Source organism: Propithecus coquereli, unplaced genomic scaffold (assembly GCF_000956105.1).
Source record: "Propithecus coquereli isolate 6110/MARCELLA unplaced genomic scaffold, Pcoq_1.0 Scaffold122, whole genome shotgun sequence".
Taxonomy (NCBI): domain Eukaryota; kingdom Metazoa; phylum Chordata; class Mammalia; order Primates; family Indriidae; genus Propithecus; species Propithecus coquereli.
Window position 1 is genome coordinate 1,987,778 of NW_012136303.1, and position 22,140 is coordinate 2,009,917.

At 36.2% G+C, this 22,140-nt stretch overlaps 1 protein-coding gene across 2 annotated transcripts in view; it reads right to left on the bottom strand.

Annotated features, from left to right (window-relative positions):
* ITCH (itchy E3 ubiquitin protein ligase) overlaps positions 1-22,140 on the bottom strand; it is a 120,855-nt gene that overhangs the window by 26,584 nt on the left and 72,131 nt on the right. Inside the window, exons 8-14 of one of the 2 annotated variants that reach the window (XM_012637659.1) lie at positions 17,605-17,762; positions 15,843-16,026; positions 14,540-14,635; positions 13,050-13,224; positions 7,752-7,821; positions 4,639-4,723; positions 184-312 (exon numbers count right to left, since the gene is read on the bottom strand). In XM_012637659.1, coding sequence (XP_012493113.1) covers positions 184-312; positions 4,639-4,723; positions 7,752-7,821; positions 13,050-13,224; positions 14,540-14,635; positions 15,843-16,026; positions 17,605-17,762 — 897 coding nt within the window. Of the gene's footprint in view, positions 1-183; positions 313-4,638; positions 4,724-7,275; positions 7,283-7,751; positions 7,822-13,049; positions 13,225-14,539; positions 14,636-15,842; positions 16,027-17,604; positions 17,763-22,140 lie in introns of those variants that run through there. The other variant, XM_012637660.1, reaches the window with a different exon arrangement.

Sequence of the window (22,140 nt, forward strand, 5' to 3'; positions counted from 1 at the left end):
AAAAATCTCTAGGATACAGTATCCAAGAGAGACACAGAAACACAAAATATTTAGTGAACAGAGACCTACTGGCAAGCCAATAGTAAGACTCCCACTTTTTGCTAAGTCAGATCTTTATATCAAAATCTGAGGAAATAATTTTACTTTTAATCCACAATGTTTAGAAATGTTTAGAAAACTTACAGGGCAGATTTTCCTGTGCGGGGATCTATATAGGTGGTGGTTCTTCTATTGTGGTCCACAAAATAAGGAATTCCATCCACTGTGAATCTCATTTCCCAGCCTTCAGGTAAAGGCTTTTCATTTAATTGACTACAAAACATAAGGAAAAAATATTAACAAAAATTATTAAAGAGTTGCTTGTTTGCCAAGTATACAAACTAAAAATACCCATAAAGGTAGCAGAAATCTTTTAGAAAATGATTTAACCCAGTATTTTCAGTTGTGTGCTAGATATCTTTATCTGGCATCCTACAAACACATAAAATTCCATTCAGTCTTCTGACTAGTTGGCCTATGTTCCCCATTTGCCTAATGACCTACCTTAAACATCTCATGGTAACCAAGCTCTGCCCATCCTGCTTTATAAATCTTCATGTTCATCCCTATTTTTAATCCCCAACACCATCTTTTCTCTGGCTTTATTTGTCTCTCTTCCACACTTTCTCAACAGCCACCTAACTGGTTTTTCTGCCTCTAATCTCACTCTGGCTCTACTCTTATATTGACATTGCTGACAGAGTATTTTCCTAAAATAGAGATCTAATCAAATTAGTTCTCTCTTTAAAGGGCTATCATTGTTCCACCACTACCAGAGATTAAGATCTAAAGTCCTCATATGGCACTCACTCAGCCTGCATATTCTAGCCTCAATGTTCCATTTCAGATTTATCTCTACACCCAAATCTCCAACTCTCTTCCATGAATCCTCTGATTTCAGAGTATATGGCTACTTAGCATTTCCCTAAATAAGACATGATGTGACACACCTCCAAGTGAAGCCTTTCCCCTTGTCCAAAATACCTTTCTATTATTCTTCTGCTAAGACAACTCAAATGTTCTTTATAAAGTATTCCTATCCACTTAATACCTATCTTTATACCTTGAAAACTCTGTGGTCTTAGGCTAGCTGCTTAACCTCTCTAAACTTCAGTTTCTTTATCCATAAAATGGAGATAATAATGTCAATGTAATAAGACTGTATGAGGAATAAATGACACAAATAAAAAGTAAAGCACACAGTAAGATTCCAAATTGTAGCTATCATTACTCCTATTGCTACTATAGATTGATCATGCTCTTCAGGTCTCTCAAAGTACTTCCTACATACTGGTAGCACATCATTTATCACATATTTTGGTTTGTGTATTTGGCAACAACTTCCCACCTTGCAAATATTACATGAGTTTTAGAATAGGAACTAGATTATAAGGCAATAGTGATATATAAATGAATTAATTGCAATTTTTCATATATTAAAATAATTGATGCATTAGCGTAAATATTCAAAACTACTTATGACTGAGACTAAGAATTTTTACATTTCATAATATTAAATATAAGAATGAATAGGGAACTATTGCATACTCGCTTTGTTGTCTTTATTTGTGTATTCTGAGATAATGGAAGCCAGTCTTTTTAGTTGGTTAGGTGTAATAAATGCTGCAAATTTTATCCATACGTGCCAATTCATTTTTTCCTGTTTTACAGCTTCAGTTTTCTCATCTGATGGGTTTGGTATGAGAGAAAACAATGGAAATATTCAAATTCACATTAGAGAGGACGAAAGGGAAGCCTGGGAGGCACTTAGGCTCACTGCTGTAGAGAGCCACTATTGCTGTCGACAGTGTCACTTTCCTCAAGTGTACTTCAGAAGAACAAAGGGCTGAGAACCATTGCCTAGAATCATATTTTCTAAACTATGTCAAAAGGTTAAGAATATTTAGCTTTATTCATATAACTGAATACAACTGTCTTCTCTCTACTTGGCTAATTTACCTAAAGACCCACCCTAAATATAAATTACCAAAAATGTAAAAAAAAGAGGTTTGTAATTAACAAGAGCCACCTAACTAGTTTTTGTGCCTCTAGTCTCACTCTGGCCCTACTCTTATATTGACGTAATTTGTTGTAATTGTATTTGCAAAATAGACTCAGTAACAAGTTGTCTTGAAAATAAAATAAAAGAACTAGGTCATTTGTGTTATTTGTTAAAATATGACTCTAACTTTAGCTCTATGACATTAAAGGTCCAAGGACGACAAAAAAATGGTAGAAAATTGGCCGGGCACGGTGGCTCACGCCTGTAATCCTAGCACTCTGGGAGGCCGAGGTGGGCGGATAGTTCTGAGCTCAGGAGTTCGAGACCAGCCTGAGCAAGAGCGAGACCCCGTCTCTACGAAAAAATGGAAAGAAATTAATTGGACAGCTAAAAATATATGTAGAAAAAATTAGCCGGGCATGGTGGCGCATGCCTGTGATCCCAGCTACCCGGGAGGCTGAGACAGTAGGATTGCTTGAGCCCAGGAGTTTGAGGTTGCTGTGAGCTAGGCTGACGCCACGGCACTCACCCCAGGCAAGAGAGTGAGACTCTGTCTCAAAAAAAAAAAAAAAAAAAAGTAGGAAATTACAGAAAGGTGAATTGTTCAATTCTATCCTTAGAGATAGAATTTTAAAGAAGAATGCTACCTTTGAAATTCTTCCTTCTGTCCTTTTTGGAAATTGAATAAATTTCAGTTAAATACAATAACTCCATAAAAAACACTATCATTTACTGGCAGCAACAAATAGCTATATTAAATTTAAAGCCCACCTTCTGTTTAATAACAGAAGTTATTAAAATTTTTGAGCCATGGAATATGCGTAGTGAAGAATTAATCATCCCCAAAGAGAGGTCTGGCCTTTGCCCTCCGCTACTAGGTAGTTATCTTTAGGCCCCTGGAATCTCCTGCCTATTAGGAGTATCTTTGTTTGCCTAGGGACTTTAATCACTAGACAGCCAACAATGTGATTTATGATGGAGGCTTTGAGACATGCCACATAAGTTCCAACTTCTGGAGGAACTAGAAACTGAAGTTATTAGCCCAAACAACCAGTAAGGCCTTGAGACAAATGGGCAGTATGCAGTGGTCAAGCCCCACAAAAACTCTGGATACCAAAGACTTCCCTGGTTAGCCAATACTCAACATCAATGTGTATTGTCCCACAACAATGCTGGGTATTTGGAACCCTCCCAGACTCTGCCCTATCCATCTCTTACTTTTGGTGGTTCTAATTTGTATCCTTCCTCTATAATAAATGTGATTGTGTAATAAGTTTCAGTAAGTTCTGAGTATTTCTAGTGAATTATCATACCTAAAAGTGGTTGCAGGGATCCCCAAATTTGTAGGCTGTTGGTCTGAAATGAGTGGTTCTGAAGACCCCCAAATTTGTGGCTGATGTCTGAAGTGAGGACAGTTTTATGGAGGACTATGCCCTCTGACTGTACAGTCTGCCAAATTCCTTGCAGAACAGAACACTCTGGCAGTCTGATAAAAGCAGACTTGAACTGTGTCCTCTCCCCAAATGCATATGTTTAAATCCTAGCCCCCACTACCTCAAAATGTGACCTTATTTGAAAACAGTCATTGCAGATGTATTAGTTATGATGAGGTCATACTGAAGTATGGTCAGCCACTAATCCTATAGGATTAGGATTGTCCCTATAAAAAAATGAATCTTAGACACAGAGACATACACACAGGAAGAATGCCATGTGAAGATTGGAGGTTATGCTGCCATAAGCCAAGGAATTACAAAAAGCTAGGAGAAAGGCCTGGACTAGATCATTCCCTAGTGCCTTCAGAGGGAGCATGGCCCTGCTAACACCTTGATCTCAAACTTCTAGCCTCCAGAACTATGAGACAGTAAATTTCTGTCGTTTAAGCCACTCCATTTATGTTACTTTGTTAAGGTAGCCCTAGCAAAGTAATACACACACTATTACATAATGTTAGAGATAATAAGCAATTATATGTAAATAGATACCAAAATATTAAAAAGACAATCTTGTGATAACATATGTCTCTTTATTAATACCTAACTAGCAAGTTCTTGCAATGATGTACATAACCAATATTTTAGATATCTGCAACAACCACAGAATATTTCAAACCCCTTGCCATTTCTACTGGTGGCAAAGTCCTAAGCACTGCCAATTACACTAGCTTATTGCCTACATTCATAATGGAAGAAAATACTAAATTTTAGGTAAAGGTTAGAGAAATTGAATATGTATCTTTTTCCCTCTAAGTCACATACTCTGAATTCTATCCAGTAATATCTGGTTAAGAAACTCTGCTTTAGAACTATTAATCTGTTCTTACTACTAATAAATATATACGTGAATATTTTGAATATATAAGTGTATTCTCATGTTTCAGTGAGGTTTTTCTCCTACACTCTCAAGAAACTTGCAAGCTTTCCATCATATAAAAGCAATAATATACTTTTTTTCTATTTCCCAAGTATGTAGGTGATTAATGTTTAAGGCTTTTGGCGAAAGAACATGTAACTTTGATCTTTGTAATTGAATCAGAAATAAAGTATTAATACAATCTTTAAGAGATTATGTATATACTAGTAACTAAAAGGTCTTACCCCTGACTTCTGGGGTCTTCCCACTGTGTAATTCGAGTGTTGTGGTTGACAAAATACACTCTGCCATTGCTGTCCGTTCTCTTCTCTTTAAAAAAAAAAAAAAAAAAAAAAGCAAAGCATTAGCATAGTCTTCCTGAAAATAAAACAAAATGATCTGAGTTCACCTATTTCTCATTGCATTGTTGATTTTGTAGTTTTTAAATCACAGCTTTAAAAGGTTTAATTTAATAGCAAATTTGTTCTCCATGTATGTTCTATGTATATACTGCTGATATCAACATTTCTTGGAAGAGGCTGTGAAAAACAGAAAATTTCAAAAGTAGACACACTTGCAAACTGAAGGCTCATCTACTTAATGAGAGTACTAAGTACCATGGCTGTAAAACTGATTTCTTACTTTGTTGAAAAATTACATGATAAACAATACTGAAATTATTGAACATCAAATCTGAATGCAAGTCAGAACACTTTGACTTGATGAATAAAACAGTAAAACCGGAAGCTTCTTGTTCTTCTATGTATTCTTTCATAGCAACTATGAAAATGACAAAATACACTTGATGGGTAAACCAACTATACAAAGCCCCATTAGCTACATTGTTGAACCAACACCATTCTTGGTTCTCCAGCCTCTATAGTGTGCAAGTGTTAAAATTCTTCATTGCCCAGCAGTGCTCAGTGGCATATGAGCCTGTAATCCCTGCTAATTTGGAGGCTGACAAGGATCACTTGAGGCCAGGAGGTCAAGGATATTGTGCATTATGATCACACATCTGTGAATAGTCACTTCAACATAGTGAGATCCTTGCCTCTTAAAAAAGAAATTCTTCGCTGTCAGCTTATAAGGTGGTAATGTCTAGTCCTAGCATATAAAAGTCTGAAAGAGTGACAAAGTTAAACTTTTCTATGTATATATAGTGTCACAAAAATAATGCTGTCAATCTCAGAATGAAAACACTGGCAATAAACTGGGATTCTATTTCCAGGGTCAATCCTGAGGGTATGTCAGGTCGGTCTCCTCATCTGATACAGTAACCAGCACTGTCACTGGTTCTACAAATAAGGTATATGCCCCAAAGGCAGAAAGCCATAAAGCAGTGTTCAGACTGAGTAGTAGGATAATCATTCAGGAAGGGGGTACCACTTCAACTTCAGGAGTGTGAAACCTACAAATAAGCAGACTACAACAGCAGGGCAAGAAGCTGATAACCTGGATAAGCTGGTTCTTTAGAAGCAGTATTTTAGCAAAATGTTGTGTTGTTAGCTCAAGTAAAAATGAGAAAGATTTGGATAATGTGGAAAATGGTAAATACAGAAGGGAAGCTTATAGGAAAAGTTTTTCTAATAAAGGCCACATAGCCTACAATTCAGGTTTCTATGAGCAAGAGGCAGTTTTTCCTACAGCTGCTTCAGGGAAGGAATAAAATGGTTTCTGACCATGACCATAAAGCAGGTCATAGTTTTTCTGCAATAAAGTTAAGAGGATACATAATGACCTTCAGATATATTCTTTTAGTGCACCAATTTCTCCTTCTGTAACACAGATATACAACTAGAAATAAAGCTGGGAAAACCATCCATGTCTGGGAATGCAATCTGACAGGTTGGGTTTAATATGCCTCATAAGGGCAAAATCCTCTCTTCCAAAGTACTTCATACCAACTATTCACTGACCACTCTGAGGCTCTAATAGAGCCAGAGAATTCCTTACCTTCAGACTACCAGGCTTTGGTGAAAACAGAAATTCACAACTTTCATATGTCCTCCTTTTATTATAAGCTATAAAAGTAACAGTTATAAGTGTGGCCTAATACACTTTTTGATTCACAGACTTCTATATTTTGAGGGTAAATGCCTTAATGAAAAAGCAATGGGACTTCTCAAAGAAAGGATTATACAGCCAGTATTATTTATTAGCCAGATTTATGTGATCTTGACAAGTCAATTGTTTTCTTCATTACTGAGTAGTGTTAGAGCAATCAATCTTGGTACAAATGTTTCCTGACAAGAAGAAATATCACTTTCTGAATTTACCACAGTATTATGAAATATCTTCAGTTCTTTGAGATAAAACTCTAACAGAACCTGGTAGAGCAGGCCCATCTTAAAGTCTATTAACAAAATTTTAATACCTAAGGTACCAAATATACTCAATAACAGAGCGTGCTCACATGCTCCATGATGTAGGGCATGAAGATGCCACTCTCACATGTTCTCCTTCCACTGTTCTATCAGATAATGTCAACTTATTCAAACTCTGAACTGTGTTTTAGAAAAACCAATGTGATTCCAATTTGTCAATCTTTTGATTCTGAAATGATTATTACTCACAGGATATTGCAAAAATTGTGCAGAGTTTCAGTACCCTTCAACTAGTTTCCTCCAAAGATAACATCTTATATAGCTACAGGACAATATTGAAACCAAGAAATTACACTGTGCATTGCTGTTAACTGCAAACCTTTTTAAATTTTCTCCATTTTATAATATAAAACTGAACTAATTTATGTGGATGTATGCTTCTATGCACTTTTGTGCCATGCACAGATTCATGTGATCACCACAACAATCCAGATACAGAACTGTTCCATTATCACATAAGAACCCCCTTATTTTACCTCTTATATATGCACCCACCTCCCATCTGTCTCCTGACAACTACTGATCTGTTCTGCATCTCTGGTTTTATCCTTTTGAGAATGTTACATAAACTGAATCATATAGTATGTAATCTTTTGAGATTGATTTTTTTCAGCAAGTATAATGCCCTTCAGGTCCACCGAGATTGTTGTATCAATAGTTTATTCCCTTTTTATTGCTGAGTGATCAATATTTTTAAACTTTTGAAGAGTAAAATAATTCTAAATTTCAACAAAGGTGTTTTGTAATAAAAGAGTCAATGTAGAATATTTGAGGAGTCTAATGCCTATTTGGCACTCTCAATTAAACTGATATACCCAAAAACCTTCCCAGATATTCACTCAAACATAGGCAGAGTATCATCTATAAAACATCTGATTTTCAAATGACAGAATTCAAAAATAAATAAATTTCAAAAACACAGACAAAAAACTGACAGAAAAGAATTCAATGAAAAATCTCATGTGACTTACCCCATCCAGGTGGCAAAGGACCAAGAGGATCAAATTCTTTATTTTGTGATGTAGCAAACAAATCTTGATTCTAAAAAGAACCAAAAAGTGGTGAAATGATTAACAACTTAAGCAGATTATTTGAGAGCAAGCTTGAGTTCCGATTTGCCTTCTGTGGCCATGTACAACATAACACATCTAATAGAGTTCACATTTTAGGGAAGTGTCACATGGTTACAGATAAATGCCAATATACTTTAGTTTGGTGAACTTAAAGAAAAACAACTTTACAAATATTATCTAACATTTAAAATTATTTAAAATTTATTACAAATACATAATCCTTACCCCCAAATGAGCATTTTTTCCTTTTTACTACAAATTGTACTATATAAATAATATAAAAATTAGAAAATATATAACCCCCCATCATTTATAATACCAGTACCCAGAGTCATCAGATAGCTGAGAAAAATCTTGCAAGTATAACTTGAAAACAGAAGATCACATATAGAATATGGAATATACAAAGAATTATGAGAAGAGAGTGATGGGAGCAGGAAGAGCAATCTGTCAGATGAGTAAAAGGAAAGAATTCCAGCTGGAAAGTATAAATAAGCCTACTGTATAGAAGACTTTTTAAAAGTTCTGTCTGCAATTTTCACATTGGTAGAGAGAGAGGTTTGCCTAGATAAGATAAAAGGAAAACAGGAGTCAACCTTTGGAAAAAGAGGCAAAAGTCATACTGACTCTGTGTAGGGAAAATGAGCGTGTTTTGGCTTACATGTATAATCAAGTAGAGATAATTATGTGGTTACTCAGTAAAACTTGGTTAAGCCCTTTCTTCTTTAATAAGAAAAAACAAATAGAATCTAAGTGCTTTAAAAATAATTTTATTGTGAAAAATAAAAATAAGTAAAATAGGACAATGAAATCCATATACCCAGCGCCAAGATTCAACAATTATCAAGACTTTGCCACATTTATCTCTTTTTCCCCCATTCTTTTTGCTGAAGCAAAAATCAAACATCATTTCACCCCTATATATTTTAGCATACCTTTCTAAAATCTGTGGACACTTTCTTACATAATCACAATCTCATTATCACACCTTGCAAAGAATCAATGTTAATTTTGTTATCATCTAATACCTCATTAAATGCCAACTGTTTACTTGTTTAAATCAGGATCCAAACAAAGTCCTCACCTTACATTTGGTTGTATCTCTTAAGTCTCAATCTAGAGTGGCTCCCCCACTGTCTCTTTTTGTTTCTTTTTTCCCCCATGTCACTGATCTATTTAATTACAGGTTAACTGATTGGGTTTTAAAGGATATGAGAGATATTCCATTTCTGATTTAACAGCTCTTGGAAGACACAGCTGTCAAGAACTGGCCTTGCTCCTCCTGATAGACACAATCATGAAAAGGAGTCAGAGGAGGGAGGACAACGGGAAATACTATCAAAATACAAAAGGTCTGAGCCCAAGTTCTATGATGGTCTGAAAAGTCTGGCATATGACAAATTGTACTGACAATTCTTTAAGATCCAAGTGTAAGTCACTGGCTCTCCCTGGACAGATAAACAGGGGACATGCACGCAGTAAAGCCATGGGCCAGGAAGAGCCATTTTACAGTGTTACATCATCAACCATATCCATTTTGAGATTAAAAATGCTGGGTGTATGAGTCTACTGCCCTGTAACAAGGGTCAGTACAACAGTGGTGGACAAAAACCCCTTTATATACCCAATAAACAGACTATTTTTCAGCAACATCCTATCACCCCACCATTTTTTAAGTAGATGGTATCAAGAATGTTAAAAAAATTCAGTTCACATCTTTGGCTATGTTAAGAGTAACTAAAATAGGCTATTCAAATTCTATATAATTTAGAACCACTCTATAACAAAGAAAAAGTAAGAATTTCAGAAAATGGGTCAGATTATTTTGGACTATAGAGGGAAAAATAAAAAAAAAAAAAAAAAGAACTTGGATGATGACATAAAAGCTGTAATTCAAAAAAATTCCAAAGACTCTGAGTACTAAATTGGTCAAGTTTACAAGAATGAATACATACACAAGTAGGTATCCCAGAAATTTGTTGAATCTGTTCAGAAAGAATGTTTTGAAAGATTACGTACTGCAAAAATGAGATAAAGGGCACATTTACAGTTGTGAATATGAAGGAGAGAAGAAATGGGAATATTTCTAAGCATCTAGTATGCGCCAAACATATTAGAAAATTTTACAGAATCCTCAAAAAAAAAAAAAAAAAAAGAGAAAACCCTCTGAGGTAATTTTGTATCTGTATACATCTCTTTATATATATTTTTACAGATAAAGTAAATGAGTCTTGATGAGGTTAAATAACTTGCTCAAAAGCATATAGACAAAGTAACTATGGAACCAGGATTCGAACCCAGATGTGTCTGACTCCAAAGCCCATGCTCTTTCCACCACTGGACACCCATGTAGAAACTAGTTTTAAAGAAGGCAGGCAAGCTAAGCTTTCAAACCTAAAAGAAATTTGGCCAGGCATACCAAAGGTGATTATAATTTACAAAGAAAGGAAGATGTAAAATAGCACAGAAAAAAATGAAAAAAAGGGTAAGGTAGGAGATTAGAGACAAAAATTAACTTAACCTCTACAATGACTAGGAAGTAGAATATAGTAACTTCTTTCTAGAGAAAGTGGCAGGAAAAATTGTTATACGAAAAAAAGTATCTCAATCATATCCAGGGAGTAAAGGGAAGGCTGCTGATATAAAGGTGAATTTGTCCATATCAGTGAGTGATAACTACTATGATGATGAGGTATAAAAAATAGGAATATGTGTGGTATATGTATACCATGGAGTACTATTCAGCTATAAGAAACAATGGTGATATAGCACCTCTTGTATTTTCCTGGATAGAGCTGGAACCCATTCTACTAAGTGAAGTATCCCAAGAATGGAAAAATAAGCACCACGTGTATTCACCATCAAATTGCTTTCACTGATCAACACCTAAGCGCACATATAGGAATAACATTTATTGGGCGTCAGGCAGATGGGAGGGGGGGAGGGGGGATGGGTATATACATACATAATGAGTACGATGCACACCATCTGGGGTATGGACATGCTTAACGCTCTGACTGAGGGATGGGGGGAGGAAAGGGCAACATATGTAATCTAAACATTTGTACCCCCATAATATGCAGAAATAAAAAAAATGTTTAAAAAATAGGAATATGGAGAGAAGGGGGAAAAGGTAATGTCTAGTGAGGACAGGAATATGAAAGGAATAGTTTTAGTCTAATGGGTTCTAATAGGGCTAATAGTGATGCGGTAGAGGGAAAGAGATGGTGATGGAGAGGGTCAGCTTTTTTTGAGCTCTGGGAAAGTGGGTTTTCTTTTGTTTAAGTTCTTTTTATTTTAATATTTTTTGAGACCGGGTCTCACTCTTGCTCAGGTTGGTCTCAAATTCCTGAGCTCAAGCAATCCTCCTGCCTCGGTCTTCCAGAGTGCTAGGATTACAGGCATGAGCCACTGTGCCTGGCTTATGTTTAAGTTCTATGTGTTACTCAAACAAATCCATCTTGTTTGACACACAGAATCAAATTTCTCAAAGCACTGTTTTTCTTTCATTAGAGAAAAGATCCACGATACCGCAAGATTTGAGAGATTATAAAATTCCTAGCACTTGGCTGGGCACTGTGGCTGATACCTGTAATCCCAGCACTTTGGGAAGCTGATGCAGGAGGCTAGCTTGAGGCCAGGATTTCAAGACTGGCCTCAGCAATATAGTGAGATGCCATCTCTAAAAAAAAATTTTTTTAAATTAGCCAGGAATGGTGACACATGCCTGTAGTCCTAACAACTTGGGAGGCTGAGACAGGAGATCACTTTAGCCCAGGAGTTTGAGGTTACAGCAAGCTATGATCAAGCCACTGTACTCCAACCTGGATGAAAAAGTGAGACCCTGTCTCTTAAAACAAAAACAAAAACCTAGCACCAAAGATTTCACAGCAAAGAAAGCATTAACATATTTTGGTGTACTTATCACTATTGCTGCAATATTATTCTAAAAGAAAATAAATAAAATTTAAACCATTTGTTTCCAGAAAGGAAATGTTTTTATACCAAAGATATTATAATGTAGTTCTGAAGCCACAATATGTTTAGCATACTCTCCAGAAGGAATCAAATTTTTTCAGTCTCCCAGAGTACCAAATAACTTATTAGGTAAGCTTTACATTCATTCATTCATTCATTCATTTTTGAGACAAGGTCTTGCTCCATCACCCAGGCTGGAGTACAGTGGTGTGATCATAGCTCACGGCAGCCTCGAACTCCTGGGCTCAAGCAATCCTCCTGTCTCGGCCTCCCAAGTAGCTAGGACTACAGGCACACACCACCATGCCTAGCTAATATTTTAATAGAGATGTGGTCCTGCTATGTTGCCCAGGCTGGTCTCGAACTCCTGGCCATAAGCAATCCTCTCGCCTCAGCCTCCTAAAATGCTGGAATTACAGGCTTGAGCCACTCTGCCTGGCAAAGCTTTACCCTCCAATGTTAAAACGTTATTCAACTCTATCATCAGTCTGTACAACCACTTAAGAGTCAGGTGCTCTGAGATCCATGTTTTCAAATGGTTCTGGTAAGTTAAGGCAGTACTAAATTTAGGATTGTTTTAATTCTTTTTAAACTGTTTGGGTTTATTTTTACTATTCTTTTGTTCAAGAATTTTGAGTTGGCCCGGAGTGGTGGCTCACGCCTGTAATCCTAGCACTCTGGGAGGCTGAGGCGGGCGGATTATTTGAGCTCAGGAGTTCAAGACCAGCCTGAGCAAGAGTGAGACCCTGTCTCTACTAAAAAAAATAGAAAGAAATTAAATATATAGAAAAAATTAGCCGGGCATGGTAGAGCATGCCTGTAGTCCCAGCTACTCGGGAGGCTGAGGCAGGAGGATCGCTTGAGCCCAGTAGTTTGAGGTTGCTGTGAGCTAGGCTGACGCCACGGCACTCACTCTAGCCAGGGCAACAGAGTGAGACTTTGTCCCAAAAAAAAAAAGAATTTTGAGTTGTCTTAACTTCTTTTTTGTTTATTTTTTACATTAAAAAGAAAAAGAAGTTGAACTTTAGGAAATCAGAAAAAGGAAAGAATAGATTATATACACAGAATACTCTACACAAGGTCTAAAAATACTTACTACCAGCAACAACTGGGTTGTCATCCTATTTATACCTTCTTTTTAGTGCTTTACATGACATTCATAGGGAAGGGTTAAAAACTGAATGCTCTCATTAGTTTATTATACAACAGGCTACTTACCCCATAAATGAATCTCTGGTTAAACTGCTGCATCGCTCCTTGAAGTTGACTACGTTGTAGCTGCCACTGTTCATAGTTCCGGACAGATTCCAATGTTGGCCTCTGCCACGTTGTTGTTCTTGTGAAATGGTCAACATAATAAATACGTCCCATGTTGTCAACCCGCCGTTCCCAGCTAAATCAGAACAAAAACAAGCTAATTCAACAAATATTTGTGAAACAGATATAAGATTTTACCTTGAGAAATTACTTTTGATTTATCTGAAGTCTTTTATATTTTTTTAAATGGTCTATAAGCGAACTTCAGAGGAATGTTACTAAAAATGTGTTTCTTGAAAGTTAAGATGTCTTAAGTCCTTAAAATGCAAGGTATAGTCAGTAAATGAGTCTCAACCAGTCATTGAGAAAAACGTTTTTAGTTTCTTTCCAATATTCTTTTTACTGCTGCAATCTTAATAGGGACATGAATTGTATATACAGCTTTTCACAGATATCAAAAAGCACTTTTTCAAAAGAATACAACTTTCTTATTTATCATTTTAAACGGGTGTAAAATATTTAATTAAGTAAATGTTGATACAATAACTTGATCATTTCTATGTGGTTTATTTCCACTATTCTGATATTACAAATAGTAAAATAATAAGTACCCTTAATACAGTAAACTTCTTTTCTTCCTTTGAATTATTTTAGGATAAATTTCCTGGAGAGGATTACTAACGGTATATACATTATTACAGAGATATATAGATAGACAGATGTGCTTTCTTTAAGAGGTGCAACTAATTTACACTATCACTAGCAATTTATGAGGTAAAGTTCCTCACCAAGACTTGATTTTTAATTTCTTTTTTTTTTGGTGGCAATGGGCTGGGGATCAAGCCCAGGTTCAACACTTGATATTATCTGCTAATTCAATAAGTAAAACAGTACCTTTTACATGTGTATTTCTGTAAGATTATTAGCAAGGTTAAATATTTTTCCACGTTTGTTACTTACTTTCCTCTGGACTAAAAAATAATTTTTCTTCCAATTATTTTATATAATGTAAATATTAAATGCTTAACCCTATGTATTAATGTACACTTCACTATTTTACAATGACTTCACTATTAAAGTTTTTTTATGTAATAGGAACTTTATCTTCATATATATGATAGGGGCTATGATTCTTATTCAGTTAAATAATTTCTCTTGAAGAAATTAATCCTAAAACTCTGAAACTCTAAGCCAGGTAAACAGTTCAGAAAGGAAAACCTGAAGAACAAGATCTATGGAATCTTTAGGTCAGAAATGAGTGAAAACAAGATTTATTCATCATGCTGTGAATCAATTCTCTTTAGCTTTCTTCTTTCTAGTTTATACCTACCACAAAACAAAGTAGATAAGGGACAGGAAGAGGGAAAACAGAAATGCAGGGAATATTGTGTACACATATAACCCACAATTCTGAATAAACAAATTTGTTCTTTTTTAATTCAGATACTTACCCAGGAGGTAGAGGTTCTGGTCTATCCCACGTTGTTCTTTTCTCAACATGATCTACATAGTAAACTCGCCCATGCTGGTCCACTCTCTGCTCCCAACTTAAATACAAAATTTAAAAGGCTAGTAGGGTATTTGTATGAGTAGCTTGGCTTTTTAATCCTGTGTTTGTCTTTTTTCCTTAAATGACCATATTATAGAACTGAGGCTAATAAACATGGCAGTTTATAAAGAAGATACCAAAAGAATTTAGGAATAAAGTCAAGAAATGTCATCATCTTTTGAGGGTGGCACATAGTTAATGAGATTTCTTCCACACAAGTATCTGCTCTAAGAGACCAACTGTATTTCTAAATACAAACTGTATTTCTAAAGGTTGATCCATCTAGGAGACCAAAGTCACTCTCAATCTGATCAGGGTATATGCAGGACTGATATAGAAAAGAATGCTGTAATTAATATTATGAAAGCTGAACAAGGACTGAAGGGCAATAGTTTGTTTGGGTGCTAGAAAAACTGAAAACAAAGAGGGGAGAAGTCTAAGGACTGGCCAATCTGAGTATTCTAGCCTCTTTAGTAAGGTTAGCCCCAAAGTGAAGAATATAGTAGTAACCTATCATAGCTTGGAAACAGCACTGACTTCCAAGAGCACTCAGCTTCTTTTTGCTAATCTCTTCCACGAACAACCTTCTAGTTTGGCTTCTCATGTAGACTTACCAAAAGGAAAATGGCCTAACTACCAATACAAGTAATCTAATCTGTTTAGTAATTAAAATTCTTATCACAAGTTTATTAACTTATCAGCCAATTAATTTTGCTTAGCATTCTCAGCTCTGGAATAATATAAATGCCACATTGTCTGTATGTATAAAATTATACTTAAGAATATTACTAATCTTAAAAATAAGCAGAGATTAAAATGGGATTATGAGTACTAGTTTTCTCAGTTTTCTAAATTATCTATTACTTTGTTATAAATGATTTTATGATCAAAAAAATTGATTTTGAAAAGAAATCCCCCCTCCTCAAAAAAAAAAAAAAGCAATCTAAATTAGGTGATATTTTGACTTGGCCTTGGTTAGCTTTCAGAGTCCTTTAATAAAAAAGTATATTCTTCCACTTTGCCCTGGAAATGAAGGGGAGATTTCAAATATGGTGAAGCTTTGTTTATTTTGACTTCAGACCCTAGAAAATCAGTAACAATGGCTTGAAGACAGTTTTTGAAAGAATGGAATTTAGTATTATTTTCCTTACTGAGTATATGCAGAAACACAAAGAAAACAAATGTTAATCAAAAAAGTTACTCACCCAGGTGGTAGGGGAGCTTGAGTTACAGGATTTAATGGCCTAGGGCCTGAGCCTCCAGATATAGTAAGAGGAATTATTAATCCGGATGTTGCTCCTTCTGATGTATTTGTATTTGTTGGTGGCAGAGAGCCCGTACTAGATCCATCACTTTCAGAAGTGGCAGATGGTGAACCATTGACAGATGCTATAGAAGATGTGGGGAAAATGGGAAAAGAATCTTTTATTTTCTGAAATCTAAATTCAAGATAGCATTTTAACTTTATAAAATAAGACAGGTGACAAATATAAAATTTAAGATGTATATACACCAGTGAAAAGTACTCAAAATAAATACTGGGAAATAGTCAATGTTCTCACTTAGGTCCTGTCTACCCCTAGGTTTCATTATTAATTACAAAGCATACACAGATTTGCTGATTTATTGATGTCACAGGAAATAAAAATGTTTAGAAAGGAAAGCATTAGTATTCCTTGGTATTGTAAGTTCATTCAGTAATTTTCCAAATCCTTAAAACTATTTTCCTTTGAGATCCTGCAGATTAGAGACCAATTTTTGATGTTGCTTTTAATATGGAAGATCTGGCTGAGAAGCAATAATATTCTTATAAATAGTTATTGATCACTTATTATATCTTTTTTTTTTTTTTTTTTTTTTTTTTTTTTGAGACAGAGTCTCACTGTGTTGCCCCGGCTAGAGTGCCGTGGCATCATCCTAGCTCACAGCAACCTCAAACTCCTGGGCTCAAGCAATCCTGCTGCCTCAGCCTCCCGAGTAGCTGGGACTACAGGCATGCGCCACCATGCCTGGCTAATTTTTTTCTATTTATTTTTAGTTGTCCGATTCATTTCTTTCTATTTTTTTTAGTAGAGACAGGGTCTCGCTCTTGCTCAGGCTGGTTTCGAACTCCTGAGCTCAAACAATCCACCCACCTCGGCCTTCCAGAGTGCTAGGATTACAGGCGTGAGCCATCGCGCTCGGCCCACTTATTACATCTTTAAGAAATACTTGTTGGCAAAACCAATTCCTAGAGGGAGTCAACAATATTATAATAAAGAGGTATATAATCTTAAACACTTGGAATACATTGTTAACAAAATTATCTACAGAGGAAGGGGAAGATGTATAATTATTAATAAATACAAACTCATTTAATGAAATGATTTGTGGACACCAATTTACTTTTCTAATATTTGGTTTAATTACTTTGCATTCTCTACCCACATACCAGCAGAGAGAAATAATAAAAGATTAAAGATTTGTTCTGGCTAATCAGAAAAATGAATACTCTACCTAAGATGTTCACATTTTTATGAAATAAAATATGCTCATTTGTTGTGTAATTTTAGCTTTAAAATCTGAATCACTTAGCATTGTTGGGTTATCTGCCATTTACTAATTATCTTTTTGAAGAATATACTGGGAATAAGCAACCAAATCCCTGACTATATGACATGCTTATGTCGCACAGTTACAAACCATGCAAGAAAGCTGCCATGTTATCTGTACTGTCTATACTTCATATAATGCTCAAATGATTTTCACTCTCAATAGAGCACTGCCTCAGTAACTTCACATTGGAAAGAAAATTTAGGGCAAAGGTACTCCTTGGTTACTTACAGAAAGATCATTCTTGGCCAAAATCTCAAATGTAAAAATACAGCCAGAAAACTGACCTGAAAGGATCTCCTGACATTTACCTGAGGATCAATTCCCAAACAGAACATTATTTACAATCACAGTATTAAGGGCTAGAATACACACCTGGTCTACGTGGGGTGGGTGGAGGTGGTCGTGAAGGTCTCGGAGGCCTAGAAGGTTTAAAACTGCCATTTGAGAGTGATGGAGAATTATTCCCATCTAGCCTCCTATTTTCACCAGCTCCTGCATCCTCAGGGTCATCTGACCCATTTGTGTTCACTCTGGGTAAGCAAGGCAGAAAAAGAAGGGGAGGAGAAAATTTATGAATGCTCTTTGAATTTAAGGAAAAAACCAGCAGGAAGACAAAGACTTTAGTTTTGGTAGCTTGAAAAAAGCTTCCTAAATGTTAGGCCAGCCTTATCAAATACATGAAGAGCCCTTGGGTAGAATCCTATATAACTCCCAGAGCTATCCAAATAGAGTGAGGGGTTGCCCAAGGACACAGAAACGCCTGGGACCATTCAAAACTACTAGGTATGCTGGTTCATATTTCAAGTCAGTCTTCAGAAGGCCCTGTATAAGCAGGAACAAAGTCAAGTTCTCAAAATCCCAATGCCCTAGAAAGAGCACTATTTTATCATAAGCACAGATAACTTCACCGTCATTTCTTCATTTCCATTGGCTATTAATACTAATTCAAGTTTGAAGTAGGGTTGGCTTTCCCACACCAGGATAACGAAGTATGCTTATTTCCCAGGGACTGGGCACCATCCCTCTACCCCAGTACAAAGGTATACAAAATGTTCAAAGTTAGTGACCTAGAGTAGGAGTGCCCACAGACCTTTTTTTTTTCTTTTTTTAAGGAGCTGTGTTTTCTTCAAATCAATGACATCAATTAGAGGGAAAGAGAAGGGGGAAAGACACTAATAGGAAATGTGACATTGAAAACTGCTACTACTATTGTCAGCTAAATATAGTTGATACCTTTTTCCCAGGGGGGATCTAGTCATGGATTAGAAACAAGAGCAAGAGTAGCCAGTTTAAGAGATACCTCAGCTAAGGCTCTGATATCTACTACCCGAAAACCACTATACAGTGTTAACTAATACTTCTAGGACTTTCAGGAAAAGCTTGAACAAAATAAAATCTAATACATTCAAGAAATAGGCAGAACCATGTATCAAATTGGGTTTTTCCCCTCATAATACATGTACTGCTGTGTTTTTATCTTATTTTTAATAAAAATTGTATATATTTAAAGTATACCACATGATGTTTTGATATACATAGTGAAATAATTACTGGAGTGAAGCTAATTAACATATCTATCTCCTCAAATATTTATATTTTAAAAATTATTTTCAAACTATGTTTCCCAGAAATCCTTTAGAGCTTTTCTACTCGAAGTGTGATCTTTGGATCAAAAGCATGGGTACCACATAGGAACTTATTGGAAATGCACAACCCTGGAACCCATTCCAGACCTACTGTATCAGAACTAGCATTTTAACAACATTCTCAAATTACATGTAGAGACTGTAAGGTATAACAAGCAATGCTTTGGGGGTTCGTCGAATGTTTATTTTGAATAAAGGGAACACCTCAGTAACTAGCAGTCAGCACCTAATTAGTGTTGACTGCCTGCAGGAAGGCTAAACCACCCAAAAATATGGTCTGAATGAAGGACAGTCCTTTCTGACACTGCTCCCCCTTCCTCTACTTGAGGTTTCCAAACTCAGTTTGAGACTCTGAGTATGGCCTCTCCATTCTATTTTAAGAGATTACTTTGCTTGATGACTTGGGATACAGAAAAAAAGATTACTAATTAGTTTGAAAGAAGGGTTCTTGCTGCTTTTTAAATGACAGGTGACGATTGGTAGCATGGACCAAAAGTGGGAAATTGAGGTTTCTAAGTCTGACTCTGCTACTGACGAGTTACATGACCAAAGAAAAGTTACTTAATCTTTCTGTACCTCAAAATTCATTATCTTGACTACATGATTCCTAAAAACCTTTCAGCTAGAAAATTCATACTAAACTGCACATCAAGTGATAGACAAGTTTTAGGGATATGCAAGGGAGGAGGAACATCAAGGACGTGAGGTAAATCTGCCGTGATAAAGGTGTAGAAGAAACCGGATTCCAAAAATGCTATGGTTTGTTGTTGAGGATTAAAATTGGAGGATTTTAATACCCATGCTGTTCACGCTTCTAACATCTTTTTTATATATATTTTTTAATTTTTAAAATATTTTTTAACTTCTTTTCACCAGGAACATAGCAGGACCTTCTAACATCCTGATCTCCGTTTCACACTGTTGTCATCTGTCAACTTACATAGTACTGATTCCTTAAATTTCCTTGATACTTAAAATTGCTCCTCTTCCTAGATCTTGAACTCTAAAACCCTCCAAATACAACTTCCTATTGATTCTACCTGCCTCCTACAGTATATTTTATTCAGTCTCATCATGACCTTCGCTCTCCCAATCTTCCCAGTTCATCAGCTCCCTTCAAGTCTCACTTGGGCTTCATTATAGACTATTTTCCCTAGTACTTTTATAATAATTCCTTCCCCCTTGCCCAACGGCCTTCCCTCCCCCAACAATCCTTTCACTACAACTAATCCCTCCATCTACTTTTTCCACTACTGTTCTTTATGCCCAAAATGTAATACTGAAGAATGTTCCAGTTGAGAAGTCGGGTGTATTTTAGCAGAGCAAATAAAGTAGGTAAGGTAGCATATTAAAGAAGCAGACTGTTCTACAAAAGGTCCTGATAAATTTTCCACTGGGCCCAGTAAGGGAAAGTTCTGAGGTTTTCACTTCCCATGACTCACAATATAAAAAGTCTTTTTCCCCTTGTTTTTTATTTTTTCTGGAGACAGGGTCTCGCTCTGTTCCCGGGCTAGGGTTCAGTGGGATCAGCACAGATCATAGCTCGCTGAAACCTTGAACTCCTGGGCTCAAGTGATCCTCCTGCCTCAGCCTCCCGAGTAGCTGCGACTACAGGTGCACACGAACACACCTGGCTAATTTCTCTATTTTTAATAAAGACAAGGCCTTGTTATGTTGTTCAAGCTGCCCCCAACCACCCCTCCCCTTGTTAAAAAGATGGTATTACTGGCCAGGCGCGGTGGCTCACGCCTGTAATCCTAGCACTCTGGGAGGCCGAGGTGGGCGGATTGTTTGAGCTCAGGAGTTCGAAACCAGCCTGAGCAAGAGCAAGACCCTGTCTCTACTAAAAATAGAAAGAAATTAATCAGACAACTAAAAATATATAGAAAAAATTAGCCGGGCATGGTGGCGCATGCCGGTAGTCCCAGCTACTTGGGAGGCTGAGGCAGGAGGATCGCTTGAGCCCAGGAGTTTGAGGTTGCTGTGAGCTAGGATGACACCATGGCACTCTAGCCCAGGCAAAAAGAGTGAGACTCTGTCTCAAAAAAAAAAAAAAAAAAAAAAAAAAGATGTTATTACTGCTAAGTCTCCTGAGAGACAGGGAATTAGAAATGACAGATGACAATGACAACCTAATAGTGACACCATAGGTTCAATGGGATTAATATGCTGATGTTAAAATTAACAGTAATAAAAAAATTAATAATTTGGTAGGAAAAAGAGTGCTTACTGGGTCCCTTATGATCATACAGACCTAGGAAAAATAAAAAAATTAAAATTGTGCTTTTTCATTCTGTATCTTTCTATATGAGCAGTATTCAACTTCCTAAAGCTGGATTATGTCAAAGAAACTGAGGCAAAATAGGCTATAGTCCATATTATTTAACAACTTCAACTGGGCTACCTATACTGCTTGGAAATTCGTCTTCTCCAAAATGACAATTATCTGCTGTCCCTCAACTTTCTTCCTTACCTTAAAATTTCTTTGTGTCACTAACTATCTTCATTGCTTCCCATGTCTGAAAAAGTCTCTCTCTGCTTCTTCAAGGCTAATTTGTCTATGTGTCCTTGTTGCAGACTATATCCTCTAGGATCTTCCAATATTATTTAATGCCTTTCTTGTATCTTCATCATATTCCTTCTTCTAGATCCTTCCCCTCAGAACAAATAAAATCAAACCCCCCAACCTAAAATGCTTCATCAATCCTAACTGCTCCTCAAACTGTTTTTTCTCATTCCCTTTTCCTTCATTTTTATATTTATGCAACTAAAGCAGACAGTGCATTTTAATTTTTCAAAAAGACTTTCAAAGTGAAAAGGTGACTTCTAATTATAAAATGAAAATTACCTGCAATCCCACATCCTGAAAATAATTACCACTAAGATATGGGAGTATCCCTTGCCAGCCCTTTTTCACTGGGTATGACTGCAATCATACAATGTATAATGGTTTCAGACCCTGGGTGGGGTTTTATTTGCTTTGTTACTCCTTAATACTGGGCATTTCCCCTAGATTATTCAAAAATATTTTGAATGAGTGTAAATCACATGGACATACTATAATTTAATCATTTTCTTTTTACTGGTCTTTGTTTTGTATTAATATTTTTGATTTCCTTCAGATAGATTACCAAAATAGAATAGCTGGGCCAAAGCTTGTAAATATTTTGAAGGCTGAAATACTGATTGCTAAATTGTTAAAAAAAAAAGGGGGGGGGCAAGTAATTAGCTATGGATTATACCAATGTCAGCTCCTGGTTTT